We start from the raw sequence: 15522 nt of genomic DNA on the forward strand, positions 1-15522 counted from the left end.
AGCTATTGGATTGAAAGTCAGTTTTTAGGCCTGTGACACAGGACAAGCAGCTTCCCCTCGCTGGCTCCAGTTTCTTCACCTGTAAACTGAGGGGTTCTCTCAGAGTTACAGGACTCGAACTTAGGGACCTTAGGACTCCGAGTCTAGCCCCATCATTTTATAGGTGAGAAAACTGCGGCCCATTGCTAAGTGACTGGCACAAAGAGCTCTCGGGGCTTCCCTCCTGCTGGAACAATGCTTGACCCCAAAGAGCACAGCTGCTGCCGCTCAGGGCCTGCAGCAGGTGCCTGGCTGGCAAACCCTCACCCAAGGAGTCCCCGCGGCACAGACGGCAGGTCTGTAATCTGAGAGGAGGGGACCACCTGATCTGGCCGCCGCGGGTTTTAGATCCGGAACGCCTAAGTCGCATTCTGTCCTGGAGGGCTCAGCCGGGAAGCCTCTACTGGAGACTCCGTTTTGGGGACAAGCCCTCGCTCTTCAGTCTGTCGGGCCCTTGGGAGGTCAAGGTGCTGACCCCATGTCTTCCCGCCCTTCTGCGTACCTGAGGCTCTCGTGGACAGCTCCTGCTCAGGGGAAACCCCAGGACTTTGTTTTCCCGACCACGAACCCTCCCTCCACCGACGGCCGCGCAGGCGCTCTCAGCTGGCCTCTGTTTTTCCCGTTGCCTGGAGACGGGAGAGCGTGGGCGCCCAGCCCCTCCTCGCCGCGAATTCCGCGGTGGGTGGGCGGGTGAGGCGTGCGCAAGCGCAGTCCGCACACCACCGGGCGCCGCCCCGGGCGCGGGCGCGGTCGACCAGAGTGTCGCCTGACCCGGTGTCCCGCCAACTCTGCAGCTCCGTCCAGCTCTGCCCTTAGGGGACGGGGGAATGGGGTGGGAGAGGCTTTTCTGGGGCTCCATCAAAGAGCTTGGATTTTTCTCAGAGCGATGGTCTCAGATCCTGGGGTGTGCCCTTCTCTGGCAAAAGACGGAGCGCCTAGATGTGCCCTCAAGTCATTCTGCCGCAGGATTCCGGTGTCTGCCCCCTTAGCGGGAGTGGGCCTGCTGATAGCCTTTCTTAGCACGTTCGGCTGCCTTGTACGGGCCCCAGGTACGGCTGTATACTATCTCTCCATGCTTTTCCTCGCAAATAGTTTGGAGCTTGCGTCAAATTTTAGCAACTCGGCTAGGTTTTGCTACGCAGAAGGGGGGAAGTTTTTGTAGCCAATGTAATTATTTTGATATAATGTTTTACTCTCACGTGGTAACTCTGGCCCTCTCTTAGGGCCCAAGAATGACTCAGACAAGTGTAATGATAATAAAGTTAACTACCAGATCGAAAATGCTCAGTATAACCTGGTTTCAACACTAAAGATACTCCATAACTTGCTAACATCAGAAGAGAGTTTATTTGTCTTCATACTTCAGTTCATTTGTGTAAGCTGTTTGGAACAGGCAGCTTACTTTTTTCCCTGTAACTACTTAAAAGATTCATGCACATGGAAAATAATATAGACAGCAGTGGTCGGTGTTAATACTTCAACATGTCATAATACAGCTTTTACATGTTATAAAGAAATGCCTTGGTGGTGCTCCAAGGCAGTCCTTTTATGCCTTGTTTTCTTTCCTAGCTGACTCTCCACTGCCTTCTCTATGTGTGCATTTTCAGACATTTCCCACTCGTGTCAAAGTCCCAATTATCTCAGCATGGGGCTTGCCTGTTATCAATTCCAGAAGCTCCCCTCCAGCCTGGCAGAATTTCCCAGCGTGCCTCCCTCCATCTTGACTTCTTTCCCTCTTGTTTATGAGGAAGAAGAATCTCTGTCTTTCCTTGAGTTCCCTTGACTCAGTCCCTTTCAGTACCCTCCAGGAAATGACTCACTTTACCCCTGCATCTTGTTAACTTCAAGTTATATCTATCCACACACTCTTCTGTGGTTTTAAAATATGCTTAACTTTGCCCTGCACAAAAAGCCTCATTTCCCTTGACCACACCTTTCACCTTAGGGTCCCATTCCTTTCTCCTCTTCTTTTTTCTTTTTTTGCGGTACGCGGGCCTCTCACTGTCTGTGGCCTCTCCCGTTGCGGAGCACAGGCTCCGGACGCGCAGGCTCAGCGGCCATGGCTCACGGGCCCAGCCGCTCCGCGGCATGTGGGATCCTCCCGGACCGGGGCACGAACCCATGTCCCCTGCATCGGCAGGCAGACTCTCAACCACTGCGCCACCAGGGAAGCCCTCTTCTCCACTTCTTAGTAGAAAACTTTACATTTCCTGCCCCCACTTCCTCAACTCCCCCTCATTGTCCAGTCCATTGTGGTCTGGTTCCCCTCTGTCCGCTTTATTTAACTGCTAGGCTACCAGTGACCTTCCAATGATCCTAAAGACAAAAGCTGCTATTTCTTCAGCCTACTCATTTGACATTGATTTTTCTCTCCGTTGGAACTCTCTTCTCACTTGCTTCTGTGTGCCTTCTTGGTTTCTTCTTTCATGTCCTTGCATTTATGTCTTTTCCTCACCTGCCCCCCAAATGTAGGTGTTCTCCAAGGCCCTCGTATTTCTCATATAAATGTAGTTTCAGACATTCTCTTCCTTAATGATTTCAGCCAAATGCTGAAATTTCAGGTCTCACCTATGTTTAAATGATATCTAGCTTAGTTCTCTCTCCTTAATTACGGACTCAAATTTCCAAATTCCCATGTAGCACTTGCACATGAATGTTCCTCAGGAACCACAAACTCAATATGACAGAAAACCAAGTTGTGATCACCTCCGCGTTCCCCAGTTCCCCAGCCTCTCCAGTGTTCCCTCTCATGCTGAAAGCATCAGTCATCTTCTCCTCCTCCCACTTTGTCACCCCCTTTCTCTAACTGGTCAGCAGGCTCTGTTGAAGTTACTCTGCGATGTCTCTTGTATATGTCCCCTCCTTTACATTTCTACAACCCTAGGTGAGTTTCTCCCTCACTTCTCACTGGGATAGCACCACTCTCCTAACTGCTATTCATCTGCTCCCCAAACCTAACCTTCTGGCTGCTGCCAGAATAATTATCCTGAATACTTCTGACGCCATAATTCTCCTACCCAGTGGCTTCCTCTTTACCTGTAGGATAAAGTTGAAATGTGTAACTTAGCATGGTAGTTCAGCTTGCCAGATTAGGTCCAGCCTACCTTTCCAGTCTTGCCTCCCCAGAGGCTAGCCCAGGGCATCTGAACCTTGGCTGTGCTTTAGGACTACCTGGAAAGCAATTTCTGGGAGTGAGGCCTGGGTATCATCAGTATTTTACAAAGCTTTCCCCAAGGTCCTAATGTCCAGCCAGGGTTGAGAAACCCTGGTCCAGCCACACCTGACTACTTGCACTTTCTTACCTCAGTGGCCTTACTCCAAGCTCCACGTACTGGGAGGTGGCGGAGCATAGCATTCATGGGAGTAGGTTCTGTACTCAGACTGCTTGGAACTAAATCCCAGCTCCATCACTTACTGCTTGTGGTTGTGTAACCTTGGGTAATATGCTGGTTTCTCCAAGAATGCTTTCCCAGTCTTCCCAGCCAGAATGAATCTCTTTGCTCCTTTGTGTTCTCATAATATTTTCTGTCCTTGTTATAGCACAGGGCTGGCTCATGATGAGCTCTCAGTGGATGCTTGTGGAATTGAATTAGTATGTTGCGCATTGTATTGTCATCATTTGCATGCGTATTTGTCCCTTACGCTAAATAAAAAACTCTTTGAGGGCAAAGATTATATACCATTCATCTTTGTATATCCTGCAGTGTATATACATAGTAGATACTCAATAGGTTAATTCTACAGAGAAACTAGTTTTTAAAAAATAAATTTTAAATAACATCAGCCAGTTACTCTGTTCAGCATTATTTTCAAATATTACCAAGCGTAACAATTCAGTTCAGCTTCCCACCCCACTCCCACCCCAACGCCAGCACTGAGGTTATATGATTCTCCAGGATCTGGATCCTCACTTTGTAGTGGGGAACTGATGGAATAATGGATCTCCATGGCTTCCATTGCAAATCCATCTCACCTTGCCAAGTCTGCCAACCTGGCATATTCACAAATGGAACCTTATGTTATGAAGGGATGTAAGGTACACAAGCACTCCAAAGAGCAACAATAAACACCACAGTTTTCCTTCATACACAATCTTAAGGGTATCTGTATTCAAATGCCTTCAAAGTGACCCTACTTTTTTTTAAATTAATTTTTATTGGAGTATAGTTGCTTTACAGTTTTGTGTTAATTTCTACTGTACAGCAAAATGAATCAACTATACATATACATATGTCCCCTCTTTTTTGGATTTCCTTCCCATTTAGGTCACCACAGTGCATTAAGTAGAGTTCCCTGTGCTATACAGTATGTTCTCATTAGTTATCTATAAGGTGACCCTGTTTTTTGTTGTTGTTGTTGTTGCAGTACGGGGGCCTCTCACTGCTGTGGCCTCTCCCGTTGCGGAGCACAGGCTCCGGAAGCGCAGGCTCAGCGGCCATGGCTCACGGGCCCAGCCGCTCCGCGGCATATGGGATCCTCCTGGACCGGGGCACGAACCCGTGTCCTCTGCATCGACAGGCGGACTCTCAACCACTGCGCCACCAGGGAAGCCCAAGGTGACCCTGTTTTTAACAATCATCACCCACAACTCCCCTTGACAATTCCCTTCTCCCAAAAGAAATTCATGCAACTTGGTCACTTGGCTTAGATTGACTGATTCAGTTGTGATTATGGGTTATTTTGCTTGTGCTTGTGATTGATGGATTGATTGCTTTAGATAAGCATTGTTTGTAGTTTTCTTAGTGAGGTAGACTCTGGTGGGCCGCTTCCAGAATCACAGAGGGAGAAATAACCTCCACTGGGACCTCCTATACACTCATCTCCACTGCTACCCATTCCAGACTTAGGCATGACTCAGAATTGGAGGAGAACTGAGAAAAAGGGCAGAAAAGTTGTATGTCTTCTATTTAATTTGTTTGTTTGTTTATGATGTTTAGTGTTTATCATCTGTCTCCAGAATTTAATCTCCTCCGGTCCAGAGATCCTTTTTGTTCATTAACGTATGTCAACCACCTAGAAATGTGCCTGGCACACAGAGGCTCTCAGTAAATATTTACAGAATGATTGGATTTATCTCAAGTGTTTCTTCGTCTTTGTCTTGATCCCCGCGAGAAAATGAAAAAAGGCGTGCGCTTAGTGACCGAGGTGGGGTGAGGGCTCGTCTGCAGAATCGTAGCCGAGACCCTGGACAGATCCCGCCCACTCGCCAATCGGAGGCTCTGGAGCTACTAGACACTGGCGTCCCGAAATCCCACCCTCTGGGCGGGCTCTGGGCTGAGTGTGCCGTACGTGATTGGCCGGCGGAGATGATGGGCATGAGAGACAGCGAAGGAGGAGCCGCGTTCTAAGCTACTGGGCGCGGCGGATACGCAACCGGGGGAACCGTTGGCCTGGTGGTCTCCGGGGTAGTCCACCGGAGAGGAGGACGAGGAGAGTGAGCCTGGGGCAGGGCCTCGGGGCGTGCTCATCAGTTCGATTAGCCCTAAAATATTAATAGGAGGGCATTCTGGTGGGAGCGCGGAAGCCAGGTTCGCGTGGGAAGAGGGAGGGATGGAGAGGGTGCGGGACCGGGGATGGGTTAGGGAGGTAACTGGATAAGCAGGTAATTGCCCCAAAAGAGGCCTCTGTGCGCTCCCTTGCCCGGGTGTCTTCCTGTTAACTTCACACACCCGCGCTTACACGTGACCGCTTACTTACTCCGAAGTACTGGCACCTTAAGGTCAGGGAGAGGTCACAGTGGTTAACGATGGAGAGGTGTGTGTGTGACCCTTTCTGCCTCAGGATTGGGGGCCCGGGAATAGGATAATGAGTCCTTTACTTTTCTGCTTTCATGGTCTCTGACAGGTCTGAGCGTGAGTATGGCAGAAGGGGACACCCTGATGTCAGTGGATTATGAAGTTTTTGGGAAAGTGCAAGGTGTGTTTTTCCGCAAGTACACTCAGGTATGTGGCTTACAGGATTTGGGGACATACCTAGGTTATGAGGATGGGAACAAGAGACATGTTCCTGAAAAATATGCATTGGAGAAGCTTTCTGTTTGGTAGCTGGATGGCAAAGAGGTGGTTTGTAAAACAATGGGTATGAAAATGCTTTGCAGTGGGTAAAACACAATGCAAATGGAAAATTTGTCTACTGTTATTATTGGTCTTTTCTAACAGTGGTACTTGAGTACCTAGACACATATGGATGAGCTTCTCTTTTCCAAAGGGGAATAAAGGGCTTCCCCAGTTCTCCCTGTTGTGGCATCATCAAACCAAGTCACAATTCTTGTAGGAAAGTTAACATTGATCAAAGAGATGGAATTTAAGTGAACTTGTGACATTTAATTGCTTCCTCTGCAGCTGCTGCATTTTCTTCAGACCTCTTTCCTTTTTCAACCTCTCCCATTCCCCTATGTAATTCCTTCCCGCTCATTTTAGCTTTTTTTTTTTTTTAACATTTTAACCTTCCTTAACGTTTTTCTTTTTTAAAAAAATTAATTGATTAATTTATTTGTGGCTGTGTTGGGTTTTCGTTTCTGTGCGAGGGCTTTCTCTAGTTGTGGCAAGCAGAGGCCACTCTTCATCGCGGTGCGCGGGCCTCTCACTATCGCGGCCTCTCTTGTTGCGGAGCACAAGCTCCAAACGCGCAGGCTCAGTAGCTGTGGCACACGGGCCTAGTTGCCCCGCGGCATGTGGGATCTTCCCAGACCAGGGTTCAAACCCGCGTCCCCTGCATTGGCAGGTAGATTCTCAACCACTGCGCCACCAGGGAGGCCCTCATTTTAGCTTTTAAAGAACAATTACCTTTTCCAGGTGATGCTTTTCTAATGAAAATACTTTATCCATTCCAGGGTAAGTAATGGTAACATTGAACATGGAGCCTGGTATTCCTATTTGATATTAGGGAGTAGTTGAGGGGATGAACAAACTATTGACAGCCTCTGTCTTAATATCACTAATCCTCCCTCAATGGGCACACACAGATGCAATCTCAGTTTGCCTTCTATCTTCTATAGAGGGGTATCAGGCTATTGCCTTCCCAATGTATCTCCAACCCCAAAGATACTGAGTTAAGACTGCAGAACTTGCCAAGTGTCACATTCCTGGGACTGTGGTACTTAAAATTCAAACCTGAATCTTTGAAATATGAATGTTAAATATCACTACCTCTTTTTCCAATTACTTGCAAATCATTTCCTCCTGTTTCATTCTCATATATGAAGTGCCTATTGGAAAAAAAGAACTACTGAAAGTCATAGCAAGAGCTATGTTCCAATTAGCCTTGCTACCAATTATGTATGGTAAGTTCCTGTGATTTAGTAAATGGAGGTGGCAGCCTCAAAGATTAATTAAAGTTGTTGAGCAAAAAGGACCAGATGGCAGTATACTCCATCTCTCTCTACTGCGCCTCCCACCCCTCAATTTAAAGAGAGAATAAAAGAATGCAGAAAAACAAATATTGATTTGGAAAACTGCAAGGAAGATGTCATCCTTTTTCCCCTTAATTAGACCTGTAGTTTATTCTTGACTACTTATAATCATTTTATTATATATGTTCATTTTAACAATTATTTTGTTTTGCTACAGTCTTTTTATGTGTTGATATCATCTAGCCTCTTAATTAAATTCCATCACTCCTAGAATGAGAATACTTGAAGGAATTTTTTTTAGAAAGTTGGAATATAATTCACATTCCATAAAATTCACCCTTTTGGGACTTCCCTGGTGGTCCAGTGGTTAAGAATCCACCTTCCAATGCAGGAGACATGGGTTCGATCCCTGGTCGGGGAACTAAGATCCTGGGGCAACTAAGCCCACTCGCCGCAACTACTGAGCCTGTGCACCACAACTACAGAGCCCACGTGCTCTGGAGCCCGCACACCACAACTAGAGAGAAGCCCGCGCACCACAACTAGAGCCCCCGCGCTGCAACGAAGATCCCGCTTAAGGCAACTAAGACCCAACGTAGCCAAAAATAAATAAATAAATTAATAAATTAATTAATTATTTTTAAAAATTCACCCTTTTAAAGTGTATAATACAGGTCTTCCCTGGTGGTGCAGTGGTTAAGAATCCGCCTGCCAGTGCAGGGGACACAGGTTCGAGCCCTGGTCCGGGAAGATCCCACATGCCGCAGAGCAACTAAGCCCGTGCGCTGCAACTACTGAGGCTGTGCTTTAGAGCCTGCGAGCCACGACTACCAAAGCCCGCATGCCTAGAGCCCGTGCTCCACAACAGGAGAAGCCACTGCAATGAGAAGCCTGCACACCACAATGAAGAGTAGCCCCTGCTCGCTGCAACTAGAGAAAGCCCAAATGCAGCACCAAAGACCCAATGCAGCCAAAAAAATAAATAAATAAAAATTTTAAGGGTATAATACAGTGGTTTTTTAGCATTCATAAAGATGTAAACTAATTCCAGAACATTTTATCACCCCAGAAAGAAACCCCACACCCATTAGCACTCACTCTTCATCCCCCCAGCCCCTGGCAACCACTAAGCTCATTTCTATCTCTATGGATTTGCCTATTCTGGACATTTAATGTAAATGGAATCATACAATATGTGGCCTTTTGTGTTTGGCTCCTTTCACTTGACATGTTTTCAAGATTTATCCATGTTGTAGCTTATATCAGTACTTCATTTCTTTTTATGGCTGGGTAATATTACATTGTATGGGGAATTCCCTGGCGGTCCAGTGGTTAGGACTCGGCGCTTTCACTGCCAGGGCCTGGGTTCAATCCCTGGTTGGGGAACTAAGATCCCACAAGCCTTGCAGTGTGGCCAAATAAATAAATAAATAAATAATTGTTTAAAAAAATATTCCACTGTATGGATATAATACATTGTATATATCCAATCATCAATTCATGGACATTTAGGTTGTTTCTACTTTTTATCTGTTATAAATAACGATGCTGTGAACATTTATGTACCTGTTTTTATGTAAACATTGTTTTCAATTCCCTTGGGTATATATACCTAGGAGTAGATTGCTGGGTCACATAACTCCATGTATAACTTTCTGAGGAACTGCCAAAGCAGTTTTCCAAAGCAGCTGCACCATTTTACAGTCCCACTATCAATGCATGAAAATTCCAATTTCTCCAAATTGTCAACAATTGTTATTGTCTGTCTTCTTTATTATAGCCATCCTGGTGAGTGTGAAGTGGTATCTCATTGTGGTTTTTTGTTGTTTTGTTTTGTTTTGAGGTATCAATAAATTTAAAAGGATTTAAGTCATATAAAGCATGTTCTCCTATGACCATAATGAAACTAAACTGCCATCAATAATAGAAAACTGGAAAATTCCCAAATATTTGGAAACTATAGAACACATTTTTTTTAACTGTGGTAAAATATACATAATGTAAAATTTGCCATTTTAACCATTTTGAGTGTACAGTTCAGTGACCTTAAGTACATTCATATTGTTGTGGTACCATCACCATCATCCATCCACAGAACTCTTTTCATCTTGCAAAGCTGAAACTCTGTACTCATTAAACAATAACTCCTGATTCCCCTTCCCTATACCTGGCAGTTACAGTTCTACTTTCTGACTCTATGAATTTGACTACTCTAGGTAACTCATATAAGTAGAATCATACAGTATTTGGTTTTTTTCCTGACTTGCATATTTCACTAGCATAACATCCTTAAGAGTCATCCATGTTGTAGCATCTGTTCAAATTTCCTTCCTTTTTAAGTCTCTCTAATATTCTGGTGTATGTGTATACCCTCATTGTGGTTTTGTTTGCCTTCTAATGATTAATGGTGTTGAACATCTTTTCATGTGCTTATTGGCACATGAAAGAAGATACTTCTTCTTTGGAGAAATGTCTCCAAATCCTTTGCCCATTTTTTAAAATATAAATTTATTTATTTTTGGCTGCTTCTGGTCTTAGTTGCTGCACACGGGCTTTCTCTAGTTGTCGTGAGCAGGGGCTACTCTTTGTTGTGGTGCGCGGGCTTCTCATTGCGGTGGCTTTTCTTGTTGCGGAGCATGGGCTCTAGGCGCGCGGGCTTCAGTAGTTGTGGCACGTGGGCTCAATAGTTGTGGCTCGTGGGCTCTAGAGCACAGGCTCAGTAGTTGTGGCACGTGAACTTCAGTAGTTGTGGCGCACAGGCTCTGCAGCATGTGGGATCTTCCCAGACCAGGGCTCGAACCCCTGTCCCCTGCATTGGCAGGCAGATTCTTAACCACTGCACCACTAGGGAAGCCCTTTAATACATCTTTATTGGAGTATAATTGCTTCACAATACCATGTTAGTTTCATTTGCACAACAAAGCGAATCAGCCACACCCATACACACTTCCCCACATCCCCTCCCTCTTGAGCCTCCCTCCCATCCTCCCTATCCCAACCCTCTAGGTCATCGCAAAGCGCTGAGCTGATCTCCCTGTGCTATGCTGCTGCTTCCCACCAGCCAACTATTTAACATTCCGTAGTGTATGTACGTCGATGCTACTCGCACTTCACCCCAGCTTTGCCCTCCCACCCCATGTCATCAAGTCCATTCTCTATGTCTACCTCTTTATTCCTGCCCTGCAACTAGGTTCATCAGTACGATTTTTTTTTTTTTAGATTCCATCTATATGCGTTAGCATACAGTATTTGTTTTTCTCATTCTGACTTACTTCACTCTGTATGACAGACTCTAGGTCCATCCACCTCACTACAAATAACTCAATTTCATTTCTTTTATGGCTGAGTAATATTCTGTTGTATATATGTGCCACATCTATGGAAAACAGTATGGAGGTTCCTTAAAAAACTAAAAATAGAACTACCATATGACCCAGCAATCCCACTACTGGGCATATACCCTGAGAAAACCATAATTCAAAAAGAGACGTGCACCACAGTGTTCACTGCAGCACTATTTACAATAGCCAGGACATGGAACCAACCTAAATGTCCATTGACATATCATGGGCAGTTTTTGATTACTAATTCAATCTCTTGTTATAGGTCTATTCAGATTTTCTATTCTTTTTTTTTTTTGCGGTATGTGGGCTTCTCACTGTTGTGGCCTCTCCTATTGCACAGCACAGGCTCCGGACGCGCAGGCTCAGCGGCCGTGGCTCACGGGCCCAGTCGCTCTGCGGCATGTGAGATCATTCCCAGACCGGGACACGAACCTGTGTCCCGTGCGTCGGCAGGCGGACTCTCAACCACTGCGCCACCAGGGAAGCCCAGATTTTCTATTCTTAATTCAGTTTCTGTAATTTTTGAGTCTTTCTAGGTATCTGCTCTTTTAATCTAAGGTATCTAATTTGTTAGAATACAGTTGTTCGTATTATTCCCTTATTATCCCTTTTTTTTTTTTTTTGTAAGGTTGGTGGTAATGTCCCCTCTTTCATTTCTGATTTTAGTACTTTGAGCCTTCTCTCTTTTTTTATTGATCAGGCTAGCTTAAGGTTTGACAACTTTGTTGGTCTTTTTAAAGAATCAACTTTTGGTTTCATTTATTTTTTCTTTCTTCCTGCTTTCCTTTCTTCCTTCCTTTCTTTTTTTCTTTCTTTTTTCTATATCTATTAACTCCTGCTCTAATCCTTATTATTTCCTTTTTGTGCTTGTTTTGGATTCAGTTTGCTCTTCTCTTTCTAATTTCCTAAGGTGGAAGTCTAGGTTATTGGTTTGAGGGTACTTTCTTTTTAGATTGAGACTAGAGTTGGTGATTATATTTGTTAAAATGTTTCCAGATGACCATCCAAGCAGAAATATTATTATGAGGGAGAATTAGCTTTTTGGAATTTTCTTAGGAGAAAACGCTGCTTACTTGTTTAGATATATATTCAAAACTGAACATGACTCAGCAACATTATGTTATCATTTAAAAATAAAAACAGGGACTTCCCTGATGGCACAGTGGATAAGACTCCGTGCTCCCAATACAAGGGGCCTGGGTTCGATCCCTGGTCAGGAAACTAGATCCCACATTAATGCTACAACTAAGAGTTCGCATGCCACAACTAAGGAGCTGGTGAGCTGCAACTAAGGAGCCCACCTGCCGCAACTAAGACCTGGTGCAACCAAATAAATAAATATACATATGTATGTGTGTGTGTGTGTATATATATATATATATATATATATATATATATATAATAAGAACAGAATTGAGTGCACAAATAAAACCCATAGGAAATCCCCATTCTCAACACCAGTCAAAGTTGGAGTGTTTTGTTCACTCTCAGACTTCAGATAAATCATATTGCAATTTAAAATTTAAATAACTTAGTTTTGAGCAGTACTGTTATAACCTCCTGCTCAAAACTCAACACAATCATTCCTATAGCTAATTACCATATAAGGTAACTAAGAACTAGGGATAGCCCATTCCCCTAGGTTAAAGGAAGTAGAAGAGTGCAGTTGTTACACAAAGTCAGCTAGATGTGGAGTCTTATTCAAATCCATTCTCTGCATTCTTTTTTAATGCCACAATCTACAACACTCAATCATGCTGTAGGTATCTCTTATTTTTCTTCATTCCTTAATTTCCTCTGTATCCTTTAAACTGTTATTTATTTGACCAAAGTCTCTTTTGTTCATTATGCAAACAAGTCTTTGCCTTGAACGTTAACTGATTTGATGAATACTTCACTTCCTCATCAAACATAGTTTTGCTATGCATAACATTTTCTTTGGCCAACTCCAGCAATTTCCCATATTTACTAGGTCACTAGTCTGGCATTTGGACATGCAATCAAGTTAACTCCCGTTTTCTTTTGTAATCTAACCCCTTCTATTTAGATAGAATGTAACAATCAATAACTTTTATAATATCCTTAATTGGAAATTTTACAAAAATAAAATTGCCTCTAAAACATTGCTACCTTTCTCCAATTTTCAGTCATTCCACAGTTAATGATTTAAAGGAAAGAGCATTGGAAAGTCTAAGAAAAGAGCAACTACAGTGATTAGATGATTTTCATAAGCTTATGCAACATTAAAGACATTGTGACATTATTTAGACAGAAGAAAGTCAAGTGAAAACAATAGTTAATGTAGTCTCATGAAACTTTGGTGTTTAGAGGCTGATCACCAGCTGCTTTTTCCTTCTCTAGGAGGATGAGAGAAAGTGGGCTTTGGATGCAACATAAAGATCTTGAGTTAGACAGTTTCTTTACAGTGAGAACAGTGGATTGCGTTGCCCAGGAAATTGTAAAATACTCTCTAATGATCTTTAAAGAGATATTGGATACTTAATCATCTGGATTTGTTTAGGTGTGGTTTTGGTTAAAGAAAAAAAGAAGGATCAAATAGCTTCATGCTTTTTCTGTTTAATAAACCCAGTAGATTCTTGATTAGGAGACAGAAAATGAACAAGATATACTCCAGTATCCTAACAACAGTCATCCTTAGGGAATCATTTTGAAAGCATCTGATTTGGTCTTAAATCTTTACTACTTAACCAAATTGATGACATAGTGAAAAATTCTGGTGCCTGGTTTTATAGGGTGGAAGAAGGAAATGGAGTCAAGTGGTCAACACTGCATGTTAAGATCAGCAATGAGATTCTCCTTGCTGTAGTTCTGTTTTGACTGTTCTGGACAATATCTAATTAGTTTCAGTGGCTTGATTCTAGGCCAAGATTCTGGCAAGAGATTGTAGTCTAATTTTGTTTTGTTCAATCTCACTGGATTTCTCTCTCTTGTCTTTTTCTTTCCCTTAGGCTGAGGGTAAAAAGCTCGGATTAGTAGGCTGGGTCCAGAACACTGACCAGGGCACAGTGCAAGGACAATTGCAAGGTCCCACCTCCAAAGTTCGTCATATGCAGGAATGGCTTGAGACAAGAGGAAGTCCCAAATCGCACATTGACAGAGCAAGCTTCAACAATGAGAAAGTCATCTTAAAGTTGGATTACTCAGATTTCCAAATTGTGAAATAATGGTCTGAATTTAAATTTTCCAAGATACTCAGTGGTTTTGTTTTTTTATTTTTAATAGGGATAGAATTATTCTGTGTTCAATATTAGAATTTGTAAGTAAGTTATTTTAGTATCAGATATTTGATAGTTACTGTATATTATGTATATGATGGAAGGATTACAACTGTACACAATTCTAATCAATAAAAACACAGAACCTTCCGTGTAGGATACTTATTTTCTTTTTGGTAAACTTCATTTTGGGCAAAATAAGAGGTATTTACTTAATAAACATCTTTGGGAAGAGAATTTTGAGGTAATTTAAAGAAATCTGAAAGAAAAAGAGTTACTTTTAATCATTTCTTTTTAATAGCTTCCATGAACTTTTCTTCAGGAAATTGCACCTAATAAGAACAAATACCACAAGTTCAATTTGTTAGCTGTTCAAATGGTATTTTGGACTAATTGTTTTTCATTTTCTGGAGTTCCTGCTGTCATTCCTGTCCTCTGCATAAGGAATTCACATAAATTGATGTTATGGGCTAAATTATCCCCCCACCCCCAAATTCATATGTTGAGTCCTAACTCTGGATACCTCAGTATGGGACTACACTTGGAGACAGGGCTTTTATAGAGGTAATTAAGGTTAAATGAGGTCATTAGGGTGGGCCCTAATCCAATATGCCCCAGTGTTCTTATAAGAAGAGGAAATTTGGACACAGCCCTGTGTGCACAGAGGAAAGAACATGTGAAGACAGAGGGAGAAGACAGCAATTTTACCAGCCAAGGAAAGAGGCCCCAGAAGAAATCATCATTTCAATACTTTGATCTCAGATTTCTAGCCTCCAGAACTGTGACAAAATAAGTTTCTGTTGTTTAAGCCACCCAGTTTAGTACTTTGATATGGCAGCCTTAGCAAACTAATAAAAGCAATAAGCATTTTGCTTCATCAGACTTAAGATATCTCCTGATTTGGTTTAGTCAGCCATTAAAAAAAGTATATATCAGGGCTTCCCTGGTGGCGCAGTGGTTGAGAGTCCGCCTGCCGATGCAGGGGACACGGGTTCGTGCCCTGGTCCGGGAGGATCCCACGTGCCGCGGGGTGACTGGGCCCGTGAGCCATGGCCGCTGAGCCTGTACGTCCGGAGTCTGTGCTCTGCAACGGGAGAGGCCACAGCAGGGAGAGGCCCGCGTACAGCAAAAAAAAAAAAAAAAAAGTATATATCAAATGCTTATTGAGTTTGACAAATTTGTCATAAATTCCAATTTTTTTTAAATACAAGGTTTCAATGAAAACAGGACAAAGCAAAAACTGAAGGTTGGTTAACGAGTCCCAAAACACCTATTCTCACAATGCTCTTAGAGTTCCACTCTCATTCCATTAGAAAAGAAAGCTGCGGTGGTATTGGGAAGATACCAAAAAAGTCAATGAAGGGAGTCTTGTTGTCCTCATCTGTAAATTAAGAATAGAGCTATAGGGCCTCCCTGGTGGCGCAGTGGTTGGGAGTCTGCCTGCCGATGCAGGGGACACGGGTTCGTGCCCCGATCCCGGAGGATCCCACATGCCGCGGAGCGGCTGGGCCCGCGAGCCATGGCCGCGGAGCCTGTGTGTCCGGAGCCTGTG

General features: G+C 43.5%; 1 protein-coding gene across 3 annotated transcripts; it reads left to right on the forward strand.

Annotated features, from left to right (window-relative positions):
- Window positions 1–786: 786 nt before the first annotated feature.
- On the forward strand, window positions 787–14120 carry ACYP1 (acylphosphatase 1). 3 transcript variants are annotated; one of them, XM_060097996.1, is made up of 4 exons: window positions 1002–1088; window positions 4405–4595; window positions 5884–5981; window positions 13704–14120. In XM_060097996.1, exons 2-4 carry the CDS (start codon window positions 4508–4510, stop codon window positions 13917–13919), a joined length of 402 nt encoding a protein of 133 aa, XP_059953979.1. In that variant the 5' UTR covers window positions 1002–1088; window positions 4405–4507; the 3' UTR covers window positions 13920–14120. The 3 variants fall into 3 exon arrangements, with proteins under 3 accessions (XP_059953978.1, XP_059953979.1, XP_059953980.1); XM_060097995.1 differs by lacking the exon at window positions 4405–4595 and having other exon boundaries at window positions 787–1088; XM_060097997.1 differs by lacking the exons at window positions 1002–1088; window positions 4405–4595 and adding an exon at window positions 4641–5567.
- Window positions 14121–15522: the final 1402 nt, after the last annotated feature.

Source organism: Mesoplodon densirostris, chromosome 4, assembly GCF_025265405.1.
Source record: "Mesoplodon densirostris isolate mMesDen1 chromosome 4, mMesDen1 primary haplotype, whole genome shotgun sequence".
In the NCBI taxonomy this organism is placed as follows: domain Eukaryota; kingdom Metazoa; phylum Chordata; class Mammalia; order Artiodactyla; family Ziphiidae; genus Mesoplodon; species Mesoplodon densirostris.

Bases quoted from the DNA above. Each gene is read 5' to 3' on its own strand.
- ACYP1 (XM_060097995.1), top strand. From the start codon at position 926: ATGGTCTCAGATCCTGGGGTGTGCCCTTCTCTGGCAAAAGACGGAGCG. The intron at 1,089-5,883 runs GTACGGCTGTAT...GGTCTCTGACAG, and splicing joins CTGCCTTGTACGGGCCCCAG to GTCTGAGCGTGAGTATGGCA. The intron at 5,982-13,703 runs GTATGTGGCTTA...TCTTTCCCTTAG, and splicing joins TTTTCCGCAAGTACACTCAG to GCTGAGGGTAAAAAGCTCGG.